Source organism: Fundulus heteroclitus, chromosome 12 (genome assembly GCF_011125445.2).
Source record: "Fundulus heteroclitus isolate FHET01 chromosome 12, MU-UCD_Fhet_4.1, whole genome shotgun sequence".
NCBI classification, from domain to species: Eukaryota; Metazoa; Chordata; class Actinopteri; order Cyprinodontiformes; family Fundulidae; genus Fundulus; species Fundulus heteroclitus.
In genome coordinates, this window is record NC_046372.1 from 5,125,213 (window position 1) to 5,147,228 (window position 22,016).

The 22,016-nt window shown below is 37.5% G+C and overlaps 1 protein-coding gene across 3 annotated transcripts in view; it reads left to right on the forward strand.

Moving 5' to 3' along the window:
* The window catches only part of LOC105939939 (netrin receptor UNC5C), a 262,858-nt gene extending 245,573 nt beyond the window's left edge, over nt 1-17,285 (forward strand). For 2 of the 3 annotated variants that reach the window (XM_036143777.1, XM_036143778.1), the window contains 6 exons: nt 1,176-1,344; nt 4,396-4,629; nt 7,203-7,352; nt 7,482-7,646; nt 10,070-10,248; nt 14,642-17,285. In XM_036143777.1, coding sequence (XP_035999670.1) covers nt 1,176-1,344; nt 4,396-4,629; nt 7,203-7,352; nt 7,482-7,646; nt 10,070-10,248; nt 14,642-14,804 — 1,060 coding nt within the window. In that variant the 3' untranslated portion in view covers nt 14,805-17,285. The remainder of the gene's footprint in view (nt 1-1,175; nt 1,345-4,395; nt 4,630-7,202; nt 7,353-7,481; nt 7,647-10,069; nt 10,249-14,641) is intronic. The other variant, XM_036143780.1, reaches the window with a different exon arrangement.
* The last annotated feature ends 4,731 nt before the right edge of the window (nt 17,286-22,016 follow it).

Genomic DNA, 22,016 nt, shown 5'->3' on the forward strand with positions numbered 1-22,016 from the left:
GTGAAGTTTCCACAGCCAGTGTTGATTTGAGGAGACGTGTACTCTGCTGGTCTTTATCTACTTTTTTTTTCTTGAATTTAAAATCAGGGCGATCTTCTACAAGACCGTTTTGAGCACAATCAAAATAAATTGGTGGAGAAGGTTTGTGAGGCCATTGAAGAGTTGTATTAGTTTAAATTTCTACTGGACAACGTTCCGGTCTTGGGGTTTGTGGGATACATGGACCCTCGGTTCTAATCCCCCAGTATGCCTGGCCTGTTGCGCTGCATTCACAAACATTATGGATATGATTATTTCACTTTCTAGCAGGAGTTGGCATCTATCCATGCTTCAAATTGTACCAATACGTGGTTAAATGACCATAGTGTTGCTGTGGTAGACTGACCAAAAATATCAAGACATAAACCCTTTAGAGAAACTATGGAGTAATTTTAGGAGGGAGATGACACAATAATCCAGATGAATTTTATGTCGCTGTTGAAGTTACATGGCATTCCATTACACCTCAGCAGAACCACAGGCTGATGGCCTCCATGCCACACAATATTTGAACAATAATTTATGCAAAATGAACTCCAACCAAGTATTGAGTGCATATAGTACCAACATTGCTATTTAAAAAAATACGTATACATATTAGTCTCATATAATATTCAAATTTTCCAAGAAAATTAATTATGGGCTTCATCTGTTTCAAACTGTAATTATCTAAAGTAACATACATTGGAAAAAGTGTTCACTCAGTGAATCCATATACAATTTCTCATTTTAAATTAAAATACTTAAATGTATGGCCTTTTAAATATATTCTAATTCACTGAACGTCAGTTGTACATGTATATAGTGTTACAGGGTAATTTTATAAGAAGAAAGTTGTAACAGCATGCAATCAATAACACAGTGGTGGACAAGTTATAGTAGAAGTACCACCACTTACTATTTTGTGGTTGGTGGGACATAACTGAAAAAAGGTTAGGTCTTATCAGAATAAAGGTTCTTTTTTTCCTAAGCGCTCCTACTTTGCTCTTATTTTGCTAAATCCCTTTTTGAACCAAATCACAGACAGACGTGCAACTATCAGACATTTTTCAGTAACTGCTGCACCACATCCATGCTGCCGGATGCCCTCTCACTCTCTTCAGTCATTTCACCTGAGTGTTATCTGTCACTCCCAGACCCCCGGTTGAAGACATCCAGACGGTTCTCAGCCCAGTGGTGAGTTGTGGACCCCCAGGAGTCCTGCTGACCAGACCAGTGATCCTGACCATCCACCACTGTGCAGACAACGTTCATGAAGACTGGCTCATACAGCTCAAGAATCAGCTGCCCATGGGAGAATGGGAGGTGGGTGTCCAACGCTGCACCTAAAATGTTTTCGTGCCCTTTGTGTGTTGAATTTCCATGACAGAGCTTTCGCTAGAGAGGTTTCATCTTGTGTGCAGATGCTTTATTTAATTCAATTCCAAGTGGATATAGCTATGTGAATGTGCGGATGTGGCTAAACGCTGCACAATACACAGCGTCTGTAGAGGTATTATAAATAATTACACAGCTGAACCCGTCCTCTGCCAAATTATTAATATGTGGTCATGAATACACACAGCTTATGCACGCAGATGCGCACACTTAGAAGAATAACCGGAATTACACAGAAATGGTGCGTATATGGTGAGGAAGGGAGAAGAAAACGAAGAAAGGAAGAGGAAATGTGGTAAACAGAAAGTGCCTAAAGGCTAGTAGACAAGCAGGGGGTTGAAGACTCCTATCAGAGGCAATTTGTTATGCTCCTGCTATCCTCCTCTTCTCTCATCTCACTTCTTATGTGTCTATCCCTCCTTTTTCCTCTTCCCTTCTTCTACCCCCTTCACATGTCTCTCAGCATGAAGTCTCTACCTCAGCAATCTATTTATTGTGTGTATGAGTGAGACTGCATGAGTGAATGTGCAAGTGTGTGTGTGTGTGTGTCTGTCCCCGTGTGTGGGTGTGGGTGATAAGGCTGTCTTGCAGCATCGCTGTGTCAACAAGGCCCCCGTATGCTGTCTTCTGTTGCTTATCACAGCTCAACACAATGTCTCTGCACAATTAGCCATGCATAAGATTCGGTGCGCGTGCGTCTCTGTGTGTACATGTATGAGAGGGGGACGCACAGAAGAGGTTTCAGAGCAGACTGAATAAAGATGAGAAAAATGAAAAGTAGAATTTCATCATGAAGTCGATTTGTTGTGTTTTTCTTTTTTTCTTTCTCTCATTGCTGTGGAACATTCATTTCCCATCAGAAAGTTTTCCCCAAAACAGGCCGAGGGAGGTAATTGAATTCCCCTCATATCAGGAGGAGCAGCTACGGTCGTGATTACCAGTAATAACAGATTCAGACCATATTGCTTTCCTACCTCTCTGTATTGATTCAGCTCGTCTCTAGGAACAGAACTCCGCATGAACTGCAAATCGAAGCGCAGTGTTTTTATCACACGTGCGCATGTAGGGCGCATTGATTCCACAGTGCGCTGGTGTCTGCAGGCGTGGACTCGTGGTTTCACTCACGCGTGCGACTAAAGATGCAGCCGTCAGATTAAAAAGAACCAGGAGAGCTTTTGCACCCCCACATAATTTAACATTTAACTACAACAAAACATCCACAGAAACAGTGCCGTGTGAGAGCAATCACATCCCTTGAACTTTTTCCTATTTTGTAATGTTGCTTTAATAAATGTTATTAATGCCACCTGTGTTTGATTTTCCTTTTTTTCCCCCCAAATAAACCTCAAATAATAACACAATATTGAAAAGTGTGGTGCGCCTTGTTGTTTAGTTCCCCTTACTCTGAAACCTCTAAAGAAAAGTCAGCACCTTCAGCAATAACTGTTCTGTACTAACAGCTGTAAAATTACTAAAGGCTTTTGAGGCTTTGGGGTTTTGTTAGTGAACATTGAAGTAAAACAGTGTCTTGAGCTTTGAGCATCTCATACTGGGCTGTCCAATCCATCAGCCAAAGAATTAAAGCGTATGGCACAATTGCCAACCTGCCAACAGACATTGTTGTCCACTTAAACTGACAGGCTCTCTGCCAAAAGGTGGTTTTTCTGATTAATGTTAAGACCCATTTGCAGTTTGCCGCAAACCATGTAGGGGACACGCTAAATGTGTGGAAGAAGGTCAGATGAAAAATGGTTTGGCCTCCATGCAAAAGGCTCTGTTTGGCAAATAGCTAACGCTGCACATCACCCTGAACACACCATGCCCACAGTTAAAGTTAGTGGGTGCAGCTTTGTGTGGCGTGGGTGCTTATTTTTTTCAGCGAGAGCAAGCTAACTGCCCAAAGTTAGAAAGAATATTTATGGAGATAAATATTGCTCAATTCAGGAAGAAAACGTTATAGAGCCTGCAAAAGATTTGAGACTTGGGTGGAGGTTCACCTTCCAGTAGGCCAACGACCCTAAATATACAGCCTTGGCTTAGCTCAAAGCGTATTTGTGCGTTACACTGGCCCAGTCAATATCCTGAGTTTGATTCAGTTAGTGATCTGCAGAGAATTTCTATTTGAAGATGTTCTCTTCACAGTGTAAGTGAATTGATGCTATTTGTGCAAAAACAAATGGAAAAAAAATATCTTTATGTGTGCACAGCTGGTAGATGTGAAATATGTATAATTTCCTTTCACGTCACAAGCATGTTCTATTTTGTAATTGTCTATCACATACAATCTCCCCATAATACATTGATGTTTGTGGCTGTGACGTAAATTTTTTTTTGAAAAGTTCAAGGGGTAGAGCTATGACTGAAAGGCTCCGGAGCAACCATATCAACCGACAGTGTATGTATGCCTTGAAATTTAGATGTTATATTTGGCCGGTAAAATTCATCTGGAAAAAAGCCTACCCTTGCTTACTCACTGTTTATTTTTTTTATTTTTTTGCATTTGCGGGAATGTTAAACTATGCTTGTCTTGTGGGGATATTTCAATTTAGCTCAAATCCCACAAACCAAGAAATAAAGCCAACATTCAAACAACAGCCAATCTTTAACAATAGCTGTCTGTAGGGCACATCAGTCCCAGACACAGAAGAGAAAACAGCATCAAATAGACTGTTGCTCTCATGGTAAACTTATCTACTGTAAAACATCACTGTTTACTCAGTAACAGAACATTTTGTTAATAATAAACTGTAATTTCAATATGAAATCAAGTGAATGCAGTGTTTTTATTTGCCACCAGGAGGTTATAATAATGGGTTGATGTCTCCAAAGAAGAAGAAAAGAAAATCTTTTTCTCTTTTGTGACCTATGCAGCCTATTTTTTTGTCATCTTTCATTATTGCAGTTTTACTTATCGTAAATCCAGAACACCATTTTAAAGGAAAATCATGTGACTTTTCTTTCTGTGTGTGGTCGTAACAGGACGTGGTTGTAGTGGGAGAGGAGAACTTCACCACCCCCTGCTATGTGCAGATGGACTCGGAGGCATGTCACATTTTGACAGAGACACTGGGGACTTACTGCCTGGTGGGCCAGTCAATTGGCAAAGCAGCCGGCAAAAGGCTCAAACTGGCAATTTTTGGGCCCGTCTCATGCACAACGTTGGACTATCACATCAGGATTTATTGTTTGGACGACACTCAGGATGCACTCAAGGTAAGATTTTAAAACTAAATGGATTGAATGATCAGTTTCTTTAAAAAAAAAATAGATAAAAATACTTAATACTAAGTATACTAAGAATACAATTGGGTCTATGGAAACACAAACGCACAAGCACTCTATAAAGTGCAAGACTGTCCATTCCAGCAACAGCTTTGCCAAGTTTTTGTAACGCCGTGGATAACAGTGAAGAGTTCTTCTGTTCCACCACTCGTATTAATATTCCTTCCTGTTCATTTGCATTTGAAATGAGCTATATCAGAGCTAAAACAAGATGGATCGTATAAAGTTGTGAGCGGCAGCGTCTTCACCCCCTTGTCTTGTGGAGATGTGCCGAGAAGCAGTAAACAAAACGGGGTCAAGCAATGTCAAAAGAGAGCTGCATCAGAAATTTAAACAAATTCAAAAACACCGGAGGGGCCATCTGATATGGGAGATTAACATTGGTAATTTATTCGCGCAGTGGTAAGTCAAGTGTCAATGTGGCACACAGCCATGCACATAATCGCGTAAACATCAACATGCACTCAGTTTTACCAGTTCAAGCGAACAGTTGTAGTTTGAAAACAAAGTTCAAAGGTGGACTTTTAATGATGAAAAGTTTGTGTGGGTATGCTGAAGTTTGAGAGCCAACAAAGTGAAGTTTGTCTGAGGTTGATCAGAGAGTAGAAAGGCTGCTCTTGAAAACTTATATCTTGGTGTTTGTGTCATTTGATCATTTTGCCTGCAGTTCAAAGGCCTGTAAATGTTAGTCAGAATTGCATTTACTTTTGTATACCCTAATATGTCAAAAAGGCACTTTTATAAAAGGTATTTTTGTAGGAACATGGTTTTAAAAAATCCTCTCAAGATGGTAACAAAACACAGCAAAGAATGCTCCATGTTTTCCTTCACGATACAGACTTCTTTATTGCATAAAATATTTTTATTTCTTAAAATCCCACTTAAGGAGAAAAAAGTCAAAGCTACATTTCTTTAAGCTGATATATTGCCATAGTACAATGATAGTTTAACATTTTTAGGTAGTGATTGCAACAGTGTGGGAAAATAAGAACTATATATATGACTTATTTTACTTTTTAGCACAATTGCACTTTAGATAAAAAAAGAATGCTTATGGTTAGGAGAAATTAGTAGTCTGATTAATTTAAAACACCTTATTATAATCATTATCATTATCATTATCATGTTCAGTGATGGTCAAAGTGGAACTGTAAATCAGTATAGCACTGAGATTGCCTTTAGTTGTCTTACAGATCCTAGGCTGCATCAAAGGGTCAAGCACTGAAATGGGGGGCTTGATGCAGTCTTCAATAGACAGCTTAAAATAAAAGAAGCCAGGCCTGGGGGGGCATTTGAAAAAAGTCATTACTGCTTCTATTTAATTGCTTATACAAATGTGTTGGCTTGTTAAAGATGTTTTACAAAATCTTAAAATTAATTAATCTTTTATTACAGTATTTTCTCATATTTAGAAAATTGTGAAAAATCTGACCTTTAATGTGGGTACAGTTATGCAGTGGGAAAGAAAATCCCAATTCAGGCTAAACATTTTTTTTTTATTATAATCACTGGAGGGCCAAATGTTGATACCCCTAACAATTTCTTTGCAATAATTTAACTGAAGCTTTGTAATCATTTTTCACATGTTTCGATTGGTTAGAGTTTCTATGTAGTGTTGAAAACATTTTCAAACCTCACTATCAGGAAGTACCAGGCTGTGATTGAGGAACCACTTTGAACTCGGCTTCAACATAAACAGCCAAAAACGATCAAGTTGTTGGAGCTTCAGCTGCTCGATGTACTACTGACCTTGCACACAAGAGAGAATCTGTTTCTACACTACTGTTTGTTAACAAAAAAAAAACATATAGAGTATTCCAAGATGCCTAAATCAAATATGGATTGTTCTTAATGATTGTCTGTAAGAATTTGCTTGCATGTTAAAACAGTTAAAGGAGCAATAAGCAAAATTTCATTATTTTAGATAGAACTAAAAAAATTGTTTTGTGAAGAACCAAAGCTATCTTTTTAGACTATGGTATCCCGTCACACACCATCTCTCTGCGTTGTTCTCCAGTGTCTTGTTTACGTAGCCGGGCCGATATGCTGGGTTGCAGTCGGGCTGCAGTGGTGAAAAATCGCTTATTGCTCCTTTAACAGCTGGTCTGCATTTCTAAGTTTCTGCACCTCGCCGGCTTGAATTTAAATATGCTTCGCCACTTACATTTTACTCCAGCAATATGTACATTGACTTTAGAAGCATTGATAATCAAGGTGATAGTGACAATGTTAAAATATGTTCCTTTTTACTTGCTGCTGCACAGCTTTGATGAAATCCAAGGAGCACAAATCAGTTAGATATGTGATACCATCTAAATCAAAAGTTGCCATGTGTTTTTAGAGTTTATTGATCATTCTGTGTAGTAATTGTTCAAGATAAATGCTCTCTGCATTGGTTTATGGATGACAAAAATGTCTCCTGTCATATCAAGTGAGGCGAACATGTAGGGGGATTTTAAAGTGTTCTGATTTTTGCTTTCTTCCTACTGGGTCATTGTGTGTAGGAGGTTCTTCAGATGGAGACCCAAATGGGAGGGAAGCTTCTGGATGAGCCAAAGACGCTGAACTTCAAAGACAGCACACATAATCTGAGACTGTCAATCCATGACGTTCCACACACACATTGGAAGAGTAAACTTATCGCAAAATATCAGGTGAGGAAAGTGTGTACAGGAGTCAGCGTAGAGCTGACCATGCTATATAATGCTGCATCTGTTTGATTTGATATGCAATGTTGATTTTTTTTACTTTTGTGTTTTACGTTATCCGTGCATGCTCTGCAGGAGATACCATTCTACCAGGTGTGGAGTGGCTGTCAGAGAACTCTTCACTGTACCTTCACCCTGGAGAGATTGAGTGCAGCCACTACAGAGATCAGCTGCAAACTGTGTGTGCGGCAGGTAGAAGGAGAAGGGCAGATCTTTCAGATCAGCAGCACGTTAGAGGAGGTATGTATTTTTTTTTAGAAAGCCTTAATGTACATCTCTACATCCTCAGCAGGGTAGTTACGAACAACAAATGTACACGCAGACTTGGTCATGCAAAAGCTGCTTGTGAAAGTTAATTGCAGAGGATAGGTTGAGAAAAGCAGAACAGCTCAAAAAAGTAACACTTGAGGTAACTTATACGTTCTATGTAAAAGGTCCTAAAGTCACAGAGGTTTTTTTTCCTCCTCCCCCTGACAGCGAGTCAAGGTTCCTGTTATGGATCCGTGACACTGCTCAATCATTAATACAGCCTCTACAGGTTCCATAGTGTGACTGGAATAATTGCCGTTGATTTTGTGTGGGAGTGTAACCGTAAAGTCACAAAAAAAGTTTGGCAGTGTTTCTACGTCAGGGAACAGGTTGTTCTTACTGTGGCCGGTGGTAATGACATTGTAACTTAGACGTGTTTTTTTCTTTTTCTTTTTTTCTTTTTTTTTTTGTCTTCACAAAATCCCGTTATTTTTAAACATTGACTATAAATGTAAGTGGATTTATTTCTGTTTTTAACATTGAATGAAGTAAGAAAATTGCACTTTTTATGTTCTCTTCCACACTGGTTAATTGGCAAAATGAGCATAAGAGTCAACATGTTGTTTTCTTAAAAGAAATTAATTAAAAAAAAACACATCCAGCACTTTGAAATGCTTTTTTTTTCTTGCACATTTCCAGACATCGAGGTAATCTAATACGGGCAAGCGTCTCTAGCTAGGCTCAAGGCCATATATATATATATATATATATATATATATATATATATATATATATATATATATATATATATATATTTTTTTTTTTTTTTTTTTTTTTTTTTTTTTTTTATCCTCTTCTTGCATTTGCAGTTGCCTACTCCTTTGTCTCTTTTTTTCTTTGTCTGTCTTTTAAATAACTTGTAAGTGAAGTGCATTCTCAAGTTGACAATGTTGCAATCAGTCTCAAAAGGCACACTTATCAGAACACATGGCACACTATTTTCAGGCAGAAAATGTTTACTGAAAGGTAGCTAAAAGGGTTGTGTGACTATGTGCCTTTATACTTCAACTGCTCAGTTCATTTTCGTTCAGTTAATTCAAAAATACGTTATTAACCCCAAAGGATTGTTCAATAATACCTCCTTACTGGCTCTCTTCATTTATTGCTGTTGGGAAAACAATTGGTTTGGATTGGACAATTTCCTGCCAGGTTCACTGGGTAGTTTAGTGGATTAATAGCAGCAGTAGGGTTTAAGGTTTTACTGTATGTAAATCTAGGGTAGTAGTAGTAACTGGATAAAGGCAGGCAAAAGGAGCATGCTCCATTGTGAAAATACTTGTTTACTTACAGATACACTTCTGTAACCTTGCATAGCACTAGGATTGTCTGTGTCAAAGACAGCTATCAATTTGCCGCTGAACTTCTGCACCAACATTCATCACAGCAGCTTTTGAGAAGAATTAAATGCCCTGCTTTCTTTCCTGGAACGGCTAAAGGTGCAAATCGAAGTGCACTGCATGTTGCTTCCAAATCTCAAATGAGATTGTATTGCTTTTAAATAAATTAATTAATATATATATATATATATATATATATATATATATACATAACAGAAGTGAACATTTTAAGTCTATTTCATTTCACACTCAGCAGTTAAACCAAATATTTGTTGGCAGGTAAAATAAACATCAGTTATATGGCAAGCATCTTTAGGTAATTTCTAAGTAACTTTCTTTTTTATAAACTTAAACATATGGCATTAATATTTTAATCCTCAGTCACCTTGCAGTGTTGAACAATGAAAAGCAAAGCAGGTCTAAAGCATTTATCATCTCAGCAGATAGTCAGGAATGTCCCTTTGCATCAGTCCCTCCATCTCTAGCCATGGAGAGTTTTTGGTGGTAAATTGAGGGTAAGTAGACACAGTAAATAGTAATCGCTCACATCAACAGTGGCAGTTGTTGTTTCCCTCTGCCAAGCCACGTTCATTACTCTGTAGCCTCCTTTCAGTTCAGGAGCAGCAGAATAATGTGAAGGCTTAGAAACAGATGGAGATTGACAGCAAGGGGGGGTAGAGAGAGGGGACTTGGCTGCAGATTTCTGTGTTTGTTCTGCTCTTGTATTGATTAAGTCTCCTGTGTAATTTTGGCCACATGGATGACAAGCTTAAGAAAGATGAGGAGAGTTTTTGTCTAAAAGGATATGGCTGTACTTGAATTTGAAATATGGTTTGCGGAACTGCAATGTGGATAGATATTGATAGCTATATATAGATACCAAGGAGTTTTAAGTGTTGTTAAGCCTTATACAAACGTGCTATGAGTATAAAACAGTGTACATGGTTTTAACGTTTACTTAAATTATTGTTCAAATCAAATGCTTGGTCTTATGACCCCCTTTTGTCATCTTTCCAGGAAGTCCAGTGCATAGACACATCCCTGATGGACCCTGCCAGTAATATCACAACCTTAATGGGGCCTAATGCCTTCCGTATTCCTTTATCCATCAGACACAAGTTGTGTGGCAGTTTGGATGCACCACAGACCAGAGGCAATGACTGGAGGATGCTGGCTCACAAACTCAACCTTGACAGGTAGCACTCACATTTACTTCTGTTTTCTTCTTGTGTGTTTTGCTTGGTTCCCTCAGGTGTTTCACTTTATTTCAATTATTTAGTTCGAAAACTTTCTCCCGGGACTGGAATTTATCGTTGCCTTGGGTGATGAAATCACAGACTGGAATTCATTTGAAAAGAACTGTTGAAGTCGTTTCACGTTTTACTTTTACTTATTTTGTTTTCTATGGTTGCAAATGTATGTTTGTACATGCAACAGGATTTAGAGTTCATGCATATTCTCCACATAAATAGATATGGTCCAAAAACCTGTAGAGTATCCTCCGCTTTTACTGGCCCCTTGCAAAGATGTGTAGGAAGCCAAAGTGTTGCTATGGAGACTTAATGACTGGACCATGCCACTTTTGCTGTAATTCTCTAATAGTAAGGGGCATTTTTTACCTCCTTTACTACCCCTCTCACTGTACATGGTGGCAAGAAAAAGTCATTTGCTAGTTTTTGTCTGACCTTGTTTATCACAGTTCGGGTTGCTTTAAAGTGTAAAGTTGTTGCTCTTACTGTAGACACGGGCCAGTTAGTCAGGAAAAAAAACAGAACTTTTAATAGTTACCATCTCCCTTCAGTGAGAGCAACGTACAATATCAAACTCCAGACTATTGGAATTAGCCCTACAGAGTAAATTTAACATCTTGGCACTATGTTTGATTTTTGTTTAATTATTTTTTCCCCACAAAACACATTTTTCTCATCTTAGTTTTATTACCTGAGTTTGATCATTTCTCACCCCATCCAGTGCAAAGACTTTATACCCTGCAGAATAGATTACTTTAATGCTGTGCTTTCTGATCTTCCTAAAAATGTGTAGCCCCTCTACGGTTACTCCAGAAATCCTCTCCTCGAAAGCTGGCAAACACCACAAACGCAATTTTAAGCACATCGTACAAGTCATCCAGATCCCTCAGGTGTTCTGAAAAAGTTTTTTTTTTCTTTTTTTTATAATACTCAAAGTAAGAACCAAAACCCACGATGACGTATGATTTTCTTTTCACGGCCTCACCTGTGGCTAGAACTGAGAACATCAAAGACCACTGATGTTTTTAAACAAAATCTTAAGATTTTCTTTTTTTTACTTGGTTTCTTACACTGCCTTTGATAAATACAATTATATATTTATAATTTAACCCAATATTTTATTATTTATATCTAATTCTATTGCTATTTTCCTTTGCTTTTATATTAATTCTAAATATTTTTATTTACTACACTTATTTATTTAGTTCTCTTGGCACAGTCAAACATGTAATGTCAAAATGTAAGTTTCAGTTTATTTAAGGTTCGGTATTTATTTGCTTAGTACTTATTTATATTTCTTATAATCAGTCTTATTTTTTATTGCTATTTATTGTTTGAGGTCTTATCAGGATTTATTTATTTTTCTTCTTAGTCTTCTCCAGCATCTGGTCATCATCATCATAAAAACAATTTCCTCAGTCCATTTTCCACCTTGATTTGTTTTATTTAGCTTATTAGTTTTTGTTTTGTTGATTATTTATTTCAGTTTTTCTGTTTGGTCTTATGTAAGTCAGATTGTAATGCTGTTGTTGTTTATGAAAAGTGCACTAAAAAGGAGACTTATTGATTTGTTGATTAAGGTTTAGGTTAGAAGCTCTTGTAGTCTTTCTTGGATAATGAAGGTCAAAACAAATTAGCCTTATTTGAATCAAGCAGAATTTTTGAATGTAAAATATGACCAGTGTGGATAGTTGTGGCAGCAATGACTTTATTCAAAAGAATTATCTATCAATGTGAGATTTCTCCTCTCTAAATAGATGCACTCGAATGAAAGGATAGATTAAAAATGTGTGTGTATATATATTCCATATACATACACATTCCATATAGCACAAAAATAATAATAAAAAAATAAACCTTCCAACATCCTACTATAAGGTGCAAAGGATAACACTTTGCTGTTGATGTAAAAAAAAGTGAGTCTCTGCAGAGCTAAATAAAGGAGTGGATCTTGTTTCTCCATTCGACTTCAGGTAATGTTCTAAGAGTTTTATCGTTACACAGTTAACTATAAACAGATGCTTGGCTTGATGATTCAGTCTCATTTGCTACCTGCTACCAAACCAGAGCCAGATATAAAGAGGATAATTAGGCACAAGTGCAAATCATTGTCCCCACGGCCTTCCAGCTCATGACGCAGCTGGTGGACGTGGGCACCGTGATTCTGGGTCAACTGATTGAAAATGTGTTGTTTGCTTTCATATTTCCTGTAATAACAGTTTTCAGAAGGGTCAGTCGGTTGCCCTTTGATCTGTCAAAGCATGCATCAAGGTAAGATGCGTGCTTTGCAGTGGTAGATTTCTCCCTGCATAAATACCCTGTGTGACTGTATACATGTCCTGAAAGTTCTTCCATATCCAAGCCGAGTGCCATTTTTTGTACAGAAACAGCTCTGAGAGAAAGCCTGATAGGCCCTCTTAGGAATGTATCTGAGCTGCTGAGTTCACCTAACAGCAGTTCTTTATCAGAAACGGACAAGACAGAAACAAGGGGACGAACACAGCAATGAAACCAGATTTATGAGATGTTTTAATAAGAAAATATGCAATTTATTAAGATGAGCGAAGAAATCATGGTACATGCCTTTGTTTCTATTGAAACAGCACCAGAGTGTGCCAACGGTAATATCAAAAGATTTACAGAAAGTCTCCTTTTTATCCCCATGAGACTGGAATATGATGATTTTTAAACTTCAAAGCAGCAACGAGACCTTTGTGGCAGACAGCTTAGTGTCAGACTCTTCCTCTGCAACCATTGAGGTCCTGACTCTTGACAGATGTTGCAACTCCCTGTTGAATTGTTTTCACATATGTGAGATATTCTTTGAATAAATTGTAGTTTGATATCCCATAGCATTATGACATTTCACCTATTCCATTAGATTTGTTTTGTATCTATACTAAAATTGTTCTTAAATTACCAAATTTCATGTAAGGTGAAGTCAAGGAGGCCCTTGGTCCAATTTAAGTAAAGTTTTGCTAGATTCTTGAACAGAATCTAACAAAACTTGTTTTTATACTTAGTTTTATAGTTTTATACTTTTATACTTATTTATGGGAATTGGAAAACTTTTCTTCTTCACATCTCAGTGGGGAGTTTACATTTTCTTATGAATTTTTACAGCTAATGCTGAAGATTTGAAACGCCATCCCATTTGACCTGAAAAAAACACATACAGACTGCAAAGAAATATGACATTTCAGATTTAGCTCACTGCTTTGTGCGCTTACAGCTCTCATACAGTCGAAAAAAGCTTTTATACATTAAACTGTATGAAAAGACGCAAAGATCACAGATTCAAGTCAGTTTGTTTCTCTTTCCTAAGTAGCAATATATGTATACATCAGGTTTCAACTGCATCCAAAATTATTTTACACTTTACATTGTGAAGACTCCTTATATACAGAACCATGCAAAAAATATTACTCCATCCTGAATTTTTTAAAACTATGTCACACAACCACAAAGGTAATATTCTGCTGTTGTTTAATTTGACAGACCAACACAGTTGTAAATAATTATAAGACGAACGTAAAGGAACACAAAGTTTTTAACACTTTCACAAACAGAAATCTGAAAAATGGGCCCCACCTGTGTTAATACATTGTTTAGCAACTTTTTGCTGCAGATAAAACTTTTAGGGTATGTCTCTACTAGCTTTGCAAATCTATAGTATGGACTTCTTCAAACTGTTGTTTGCATAAATTCAGTCAGCGCAGAGATAATCTGTGAATATTTCTCTTCAGTTCCTTCCACTGTCTCACAGTCAGATTTAGGTCTTAGCCAAGGCCGGGCCATTCTAACACATGAATATGCTTTGTTGTAAACCTACCTCTTGTAGCTCTAAGTGTGTTTAGAGTCCTTGTCTTGCTGGAACTATGAAGCTCTCCAGCCTCTAACAGGGTTTCTTTCAGGACTTCCCTGTAAATCCATCTTTCCATCACCTCTGACATGCTTACTCCTGCTTGTTAAAGAAAAGCAGCCCTACACCATTGTTCTGCTTCCACCATGTGTCTTCAGAAGACGGGCGTGTTGAGGATTTGAATTTGGCACCACACACAGCAGTTTTGGTCATAGCCAAAATGTCAGTTTTGGTCTCTGCAACTAATGGATATCTTGCAAGCAGATTCTTCCAGTTAAGTTGTTGATCATTGCAACTCCTCCAGAGTAAGCCTATATGTCTTTTGGCTGCTTCTTCAATTAATGCACTCCTCCAGCCTGTCACTGTAGGTGGGCAGCCATGTTGTGTTATGCACTTTCCTTTCCTCATGATAGACTGAACAGTCTGTTCTCTGGTCTTTTTTAACCCTTTTCTTCACTATATTCTTATTTCCTTCAGATACCTGAACTACTTTGCCACCAAGTCCAGTCCAACGGGTGTCATTCTGGATCTCTGGGAAGCCCAGCATTTTCCTGATGGAGATCTAAACGAACTGGCCGCTGTGCTGGAAGAAATGGGCCGTCACGACAGCAACCTTCCCTCCATGACATCAGAACACTGACAGAGACGTTTTCGTTATGATGACGGCAAAACTCCCGAGATAATAACATGTGGGTTGTTTGTGGTGGATGCTGCTGATGAACCGATTAGATGAAGTGAAAGAAAAGCTGTCACTATGGTGATTGAGCACTCTTTAAATACAGTGGTAATCAAGCGGATGTGGTAAAAGAAATAGGTGCTCAAGCTGGTGCTGAGTCTTTCCGTGTGATTACAGGAGAGCTAAACCAGGAGCAAAGGGAATTTATACACGCGGTAAAAAAGATTTTCGCAAATCAAAAATTTCTTCAGCAACAGCCAGAGACGGCAAAGGAAACGGTGGAAACAGGGATACTGACCTTGAAATCATCGATGGGAAGGGAACAGAATCATAAAGGAAGCAAGGCTAAACCAATTACAGAGGAGCAGGGAATGGTAGATTGAGGATAAACAAAGACGCAGGTAGACTCTTCACAAAGATGAGAGCAAACACAGAGAGCAGCTAAACTGATTACAGAGCAGAGGGAGGACATCAACATAAAGTGATGGAAGCAGCGGGCAGGCGACCATCTGGATGAAAAGCAGATAATGAGAGCGGAGATGAAGAAGAAGAAACTCTTTTCTTGTGAGCCCTGGCTGTACGTGTTTGTCAGTACAGTTTGTCGTCTTTATATTGTCTCTTAGGGAAGGCTCTATGTATCATGCTGTCTGTATGCGTGGCTCATTTCCTGCCTCAGATTTTCTGATTGCAGCACTTGTTAATCAGGATTCCTGACCAGAAACAAGTCTGAAGAAACAGGCCTTTAACCCTTTTGGTTGTTTTTAAATGGTCTGTTTCAGTCTTTTTTTAGATGGAGGTTGAACTCTGAGTGTGTTGTTTTTCTCTAACACACTCAAGGATTTTAAATCATCAGGGTCAGGAGAGCAGGAGAGGCAAGAGAATTTCGTTAGATAAGCCAATCCAAAGATTGTGCCTCAGATAGGCGCTGGTAAAAAATATTTTTTACCATTGTTAGCAGTGGGAATCTGAAAAAAAAAAGTTACCACTGCTCCTATTCTGTCCTGTGTATTTTTTGAAATTATTTTTAGCTTTCACATTTAAATCCAGCAGAGAGTTTTTCTTGACAGCAAAATAATCGCTGTCTTGCTATTTGCAGCGGTGATGCTGACTCTTTTTTTTTTTTTTTTTAAACCAAAACTTTTTTATCCTGGAAGCTTTAGGCCAGACTGTTCAGGCTTGTTTCTGGAGAGGGTCTAACTCGGAGGAACAAGTGACACAAGAGTATTTTTTAAATCCAGTTATAAACCAAATCCAGTATTATGTGACAGTATTTGTCCTTTCCATCTTCACAGGATGTCAGGTTAAATGATCTGACTGTGACTTTGTTGGTCACTGGCACCATCTAGTGGCCTTGAAAGAAATACAGCGTTAAAAATGAACCTTTTCTTATCTTTCTCATTTTCACAGTGTAAATACATGGTTATTTTTTTCGTTGTCATGACATTTTTGCCATTGTAATATTTTTCCTTTGATTATTAATAGTTGCATAAAAGTTTTTGATCATATTTTATCATGTATTGTTTTTAACTACACTGATGAGTATCATTTACTGTTTTTCCCTCTTATCCATTAGCAATCAACAATCCACGGCACATTCTTTGTTTGAAAGAGTTAACATCCACAGAACTGATGGGGCCTTTGTTAAATGAATAATGATTATTTTAAAAGTTTGGTTTGACTCAGGTCAACAGTTCCATGTAAATGAAGAACTCCAGATCTGCGTTTTATAATGTTTATCATTTAAATAGACAATGTGAACATTCAGCTCAAGGGAAATGCATATAAAACGTTTGCAAAGATGTACAGAGACATGTCATTTAACTGAACTCTTTTATGAAAAGGAACTTCTGTAACAGGATCTTGTACAAAGAGAAAGAACGTGATTAAGCTGAGATGAAGGACGATAAAATCTTTAAATACTTTCCTGGAAATCTTTTAGTAATCCTCATGGGAGGATACCTTCAAACAATGATTTTCCATTTCTATTTTGATAATTGTTTTTAAGAAGTTAGAAAACTAATATATATATACCTACTGCACAAATTTAAAGCCAATTGTAGATGAAGAGGATCACTGAATAATTTTGTTTTGAGAGCTCAAAATTAAAGCGATGTGTCTTGGATTATGTGTTTCGCAAAGGATTTGCAGCCCTTGTGGTCTTCACACTTTATTATGTAATAACCACAAGCATAAATTTACAGTACAAGCTGGGGAGAAAATGAAACACCCATCCATTATCTACACCCGGTTATCCATGCAGGATCGTAGGGGATGCTGGTGCTATCATTGGGAAATTCTGAAAAGTGTGGTGTGCATTTGGATTTTCTGTATATTTAGGATTATTATCTTGCCCGGGACACACATGTTTTTCACAGGTTTTCTACATATTCGTCCAGCAGTTAGCTTTATCCATTTCCCATCAGCTCTGGCCAGTTTTCCTGTCCCTGCTGAGGAAAAAAAAACAAACGAATAGTTATCTTGTCAACAAGTTCTCCCACTGGAAATGTCTCCATAACTTCCTCCCAACCTGTCTGCTGCGTTTCTTGATATTCATGATGCTGTTTGTTCACTAATGCTCTCTGACAAATCTCCAAGACCAATTTAGAACAGCCGGATTTATAGTGAGATTAAATTATACAGAAGTGGAATCCTTTTACGAGTTCGGTGACTAATAAATGGCAATTATTTGCCCATGGTTTTATTTAAGGGCAGAATAAAGAATAAATGAAACTGAATACATTGGCAGACAATACATTTTTAAGCTTTATTTACAAATAATTTTGTGAACCATGTTTCATTTACTTTCACTTCATAACAATGCATTATTTTGAGTTTGTCAATCACACAAAAATCCAGTACAATAAATGGAAGTGTGTGGTTGTTATGCGACAAAATGTGGAAAGGCTCAAAGTGTATAACAAGTTTTATAAGGTATTATATACATGGCAGATACTCTAATGGAACTCCTAATTTCAGGTATGAGAAAATAAAAGGGTATGGTTGGGACACTTTTAAGAGGATAGAAGCCTAGTCCATCAACTCCTTGGTTCTGGTTGTTTGAGAGGAAATATCAAACATGGACACTTACTTCACACAACTTAATCTTTAAAAATGTATTGTGACCTACTAAAGTTAGGTCATACCAGATCTATTTTTTAACTTAGCAAACACGTTTGAGAAAACAAGGTTTTTTAAAGAAAAGTATGTAACTTCACATATTTGGTTCTGAGTTTACAGTTTACCAGCAGAATGAGCATTCTCATTTGTGTTGTAAAAAGTGTCTTCTGTTAAAGAAGGGTGCATCCAGATCTCCTTTAAATTACCCTTCATGTTGTGAAAACAAAGAAAGTAGTGTAAAGACATCAAAATATGTAAAAAAAAAAATATTTTTTATCTACAATCTGTACAGTTGTGTACTGTTGGCTATATTTGGCATATTTCAGAATTTAAAAAGAGCAGTACAATTAGATACTAGTTTGTATGTTTTAAGGGTTATTTTGAGTTTTTTCCGGTTTTGTAAAAGCAGTGTCTACTATGCAAACATTTGTTATCATGATAGAAGTCTATAACTAGAGTTGTCCTTGTAATTTTGCATTTTATTTTATTATCATGAGTGATTTGGTTTGATTAGTGTGGGATAGTATTGGTCCATTTTAGCTAACTCTGGCACGCTTCAAGAGTCTTGCTTAACCTTGCTGACTGCTTGCCTCTCTATCTCCTCTAATTGTTTTCTGTACAAAGTGTAAGAAAGAATTTTTAAGACAATTAATAAATTATATTTATAAGCAATGCTGAAACTTGATTGTACGTGGTGTGGTTTATTTGGAGAGGGCTGCTCAAGGAAGGTAGTTATTGCATGTTTAAATTATGAGATAATCCTCAAATCATAGACTGTTGGATAAAACCTGCTAGAAGCGGAGGGAAGTGAAAAGCTAAAAAGTCCTCACAGTGTCACTGTTCCACATGCTGTGTACTCAGCAGCACTGATCGTTTATGATGAGACATGCTGGTTTTCTTTCCTTTTTTCCCAACAAAAAGCACACCTCTGAGTGTGGGTAAGTGGACCACTTTATTAGGGGAATGTTGAAACTTCATTGAATTCAGCCACAGCAGGTAAAGATTAAAATGTGTATGATTTCTAAAAGGCAAAGAGAGAGAGAGGGGGGGGGAAGTGAATCCTGGGGCTTGAATCCTGACCTGGGGTCTGTTCACATGGAGATTTCAAGTAATTTACATACATTCAATACAATTGTTCCTAGTTATCAAACAGTGCAGTTAAGTTCAGTTTATTGTTGAAACTGGAGGGGAAATAAAAATCTATCTAAGGAAACCCAACAGAGTAGATCAAGTCAAGGACTTGCAGCATTCACTCTTCTTAGTGTAACAATAATGGACAGTTGCTGGTAACATCTGGGGATTTGAGAACACAGAGCACACACATAAAGTTGAAATGACGGGAAAAAAAATGCAAAACTAGAGAGTAGCAGGACAATGTAGCAGAGTAACACACGGCCGTCAATATGTCCTCCAGCAGCCTAGGCCTATAGCAGTATAACCACAGAGATAGTTCGGGATAAACCAAGCCACTCTAACTATAAGGTTTATCAAAAAAGAATGGTCTTAAAAGTAGACAGGGTGAATGGCTCAGGGATTAAAAATGGGAGTTGGGTCCACAGGAGAGGAGCCTGATAATCAAAAAGCCAGTGACCGTATTTACAAAGAATCCTAAGACTAAAAGTAGCTCTTAGGATTCTTTGTGAATACGGGCCCTGCAGTCTGAGAGCGAAGTGCTATGTTAGGAACATTGGGAGCAATCAGATCTCTGATGTATGACGGAGCTTGATTATTAATATACGTATGTGAGGGCAATTAAATTCTACACTGAATTTAACAGGGAGCCAATTAAGGGAAGCTAAAATATAAACATTATGAACTAACTTCTAATTTTCATCTGAACTGATTCTGCAGCATTTTGGATAAATCCATTTTGTGGACTTCCGCATAATAAAGAACTACAATAGTCCAGCCTTGAAGTAACAAATGCATGGTCTAGTTCTTCAGCGTTATTCCTGGACAGAATAATTCTAACTTTGGTAATATACCGGGGATGAAGGAAGGAAGTCCCAGAAACTTGTTTAATGTGGGATTTAGATATGTGAGTGAGTGTTTTTAGCTGCTCCCTTATTCAGGGTTCACAACCAGTAAGTCATGGCAACTTGCACACAGGCTTGGCAAAGTTTTTACACCAGATGCTCCTCTTGGCACAACTTCAAACCCACCTGTATCAAAGACGCCGACTTACCTGCTTCACCACAGTGGAACAACTACTTGGTACATCAGGATTTATGGATGAATATAGCTAAATATCATCTAAATAGTGGCGGAAACATATCCCTTGCTGTGTGATAAGTTTACCAATTTCAAGCATATATATGGTAAAGAGAATGGACGGGATTAGAGACAGGAAAATTGCAGAAAAAACAACGAATTTTTTCTTTTTCTAATAGATGTATTTTTCAAAAATTTTATTTTATTTTCACTTCAAAAATAATTGCAATTGTGTTGTTAATACTTCATTTATTCAGTGCTAGTATAAGCTGTTTCTTTTCTGATTCATGAAAACGTGTTGTACGGATTCAGACAAATTTTAAGATTACATAACCCTGGTCCTGTTGTATGTTTCAATAACCTTACATGTTTTATTAAGACCTGTGTGAACTATCCTGAGATGTCTAATAACTGTTTTTTTGCTTTTACCTGTTTTTCTGTATAAGTGCCTTGCTATCAAATTTACTCCCAAATCTTTCTGTTAAACGTCGTGAACATTATATATATATATATATATATATATATATATATATATATATATATATATATATATATATATATATATATATATATATATATATATATATATACATATATATATATATATGCATCCAACCTTACAGTGGAATCTGAAATTGTAGGTTTTTAGACTGCAATGACTGTCTAGCATGATGTTGCCACTGACATGTTTCGCTGCGAAGATGCTTAATTTTTCTTTTTTTTTAATGGGGGGGGGGGGGGGATTTGTTAGCTTTAATGTTTTCTTTGGTGCTGAAATGTTCAATTTCATTCTTGTCTGACCAGAGCAACTTCCTCTGTACATTAGGAACTCACACACATACTTTTTGGTAAATTCAAAACATACCTTTTTATTTTTAACACTAAGTGATTGTTTTTCTGACCACCCCTCCACAAATCCCAGCTCTATGGAGTGCACAGCTTATTCTCCAGTCTCTGCTGCGGTGCACTGCAGCTCCTTCAGGGTTACCTTTGGTCTCTGTGCTGCCTCTCTGATTAAGGCCCTCGTTGTCCGGTCTGTGACTTTTGGTGGGTGGCCCTCTCTTGGCAGGTTTGCTATGGTACCATATGCTTTCCTTTGAAAGGTGGTGGATTTGATGGTGCTCGGGGGAAACATCAAACATTTAGGTATATTTTTCTAAGCCCTTCCTGACCTGTACTTCTCAACAATTTTGTCCTTGACTTGTTTGGAGAGCTCCTTGGTCTTCGTGGTGTGAAGCCTCTGACTTTTTTTTAGAATAGGTGTTTATACTGACAGATCATGTGACATTTAGATTTCACACCCGTGGACTTCATTTCACTAATTCTGTAGCTTTTGAAGGTAGCTCACGGCTCCAGGATTTTTGAGATGTATTAACAACACTGGCTGGGATAAAATATCTGTCACTGTAAAGGAATGTGTATAGAAGAGACTGACGCCTCTGGAACATAATTGGAGAGTGAGTTAAGTGCTACTCAATTACTATTAAAATGTGGACCATTTAATGCTGATAACATATAATTTGTAATTTTACCAAATATGCATATCATTCATTTTAAAGGAGTACAAGAGAGGGACTTAATTTTAGTAAATGCCTGTTCTTAAATGATTTCGATCGGTATTGGGAAAAAAAGGATCCAGACATATTAAGTAACGCACAACTTCCTGTTTCCCTAGGGTATAAATCTGATGTGGCACAAGATTTTATTTCTCCTAAATACCCTGCAAAATGGGAAAGACAAGAGAAAATGCTGTTCCTACAGGGCAAATGTTGGTTGATCTCCATGAGTCTTGCTATCAGAATGGAGCTACTCTGCTAAAGCTGCCCATTTCTACAATCAGTGCAACAG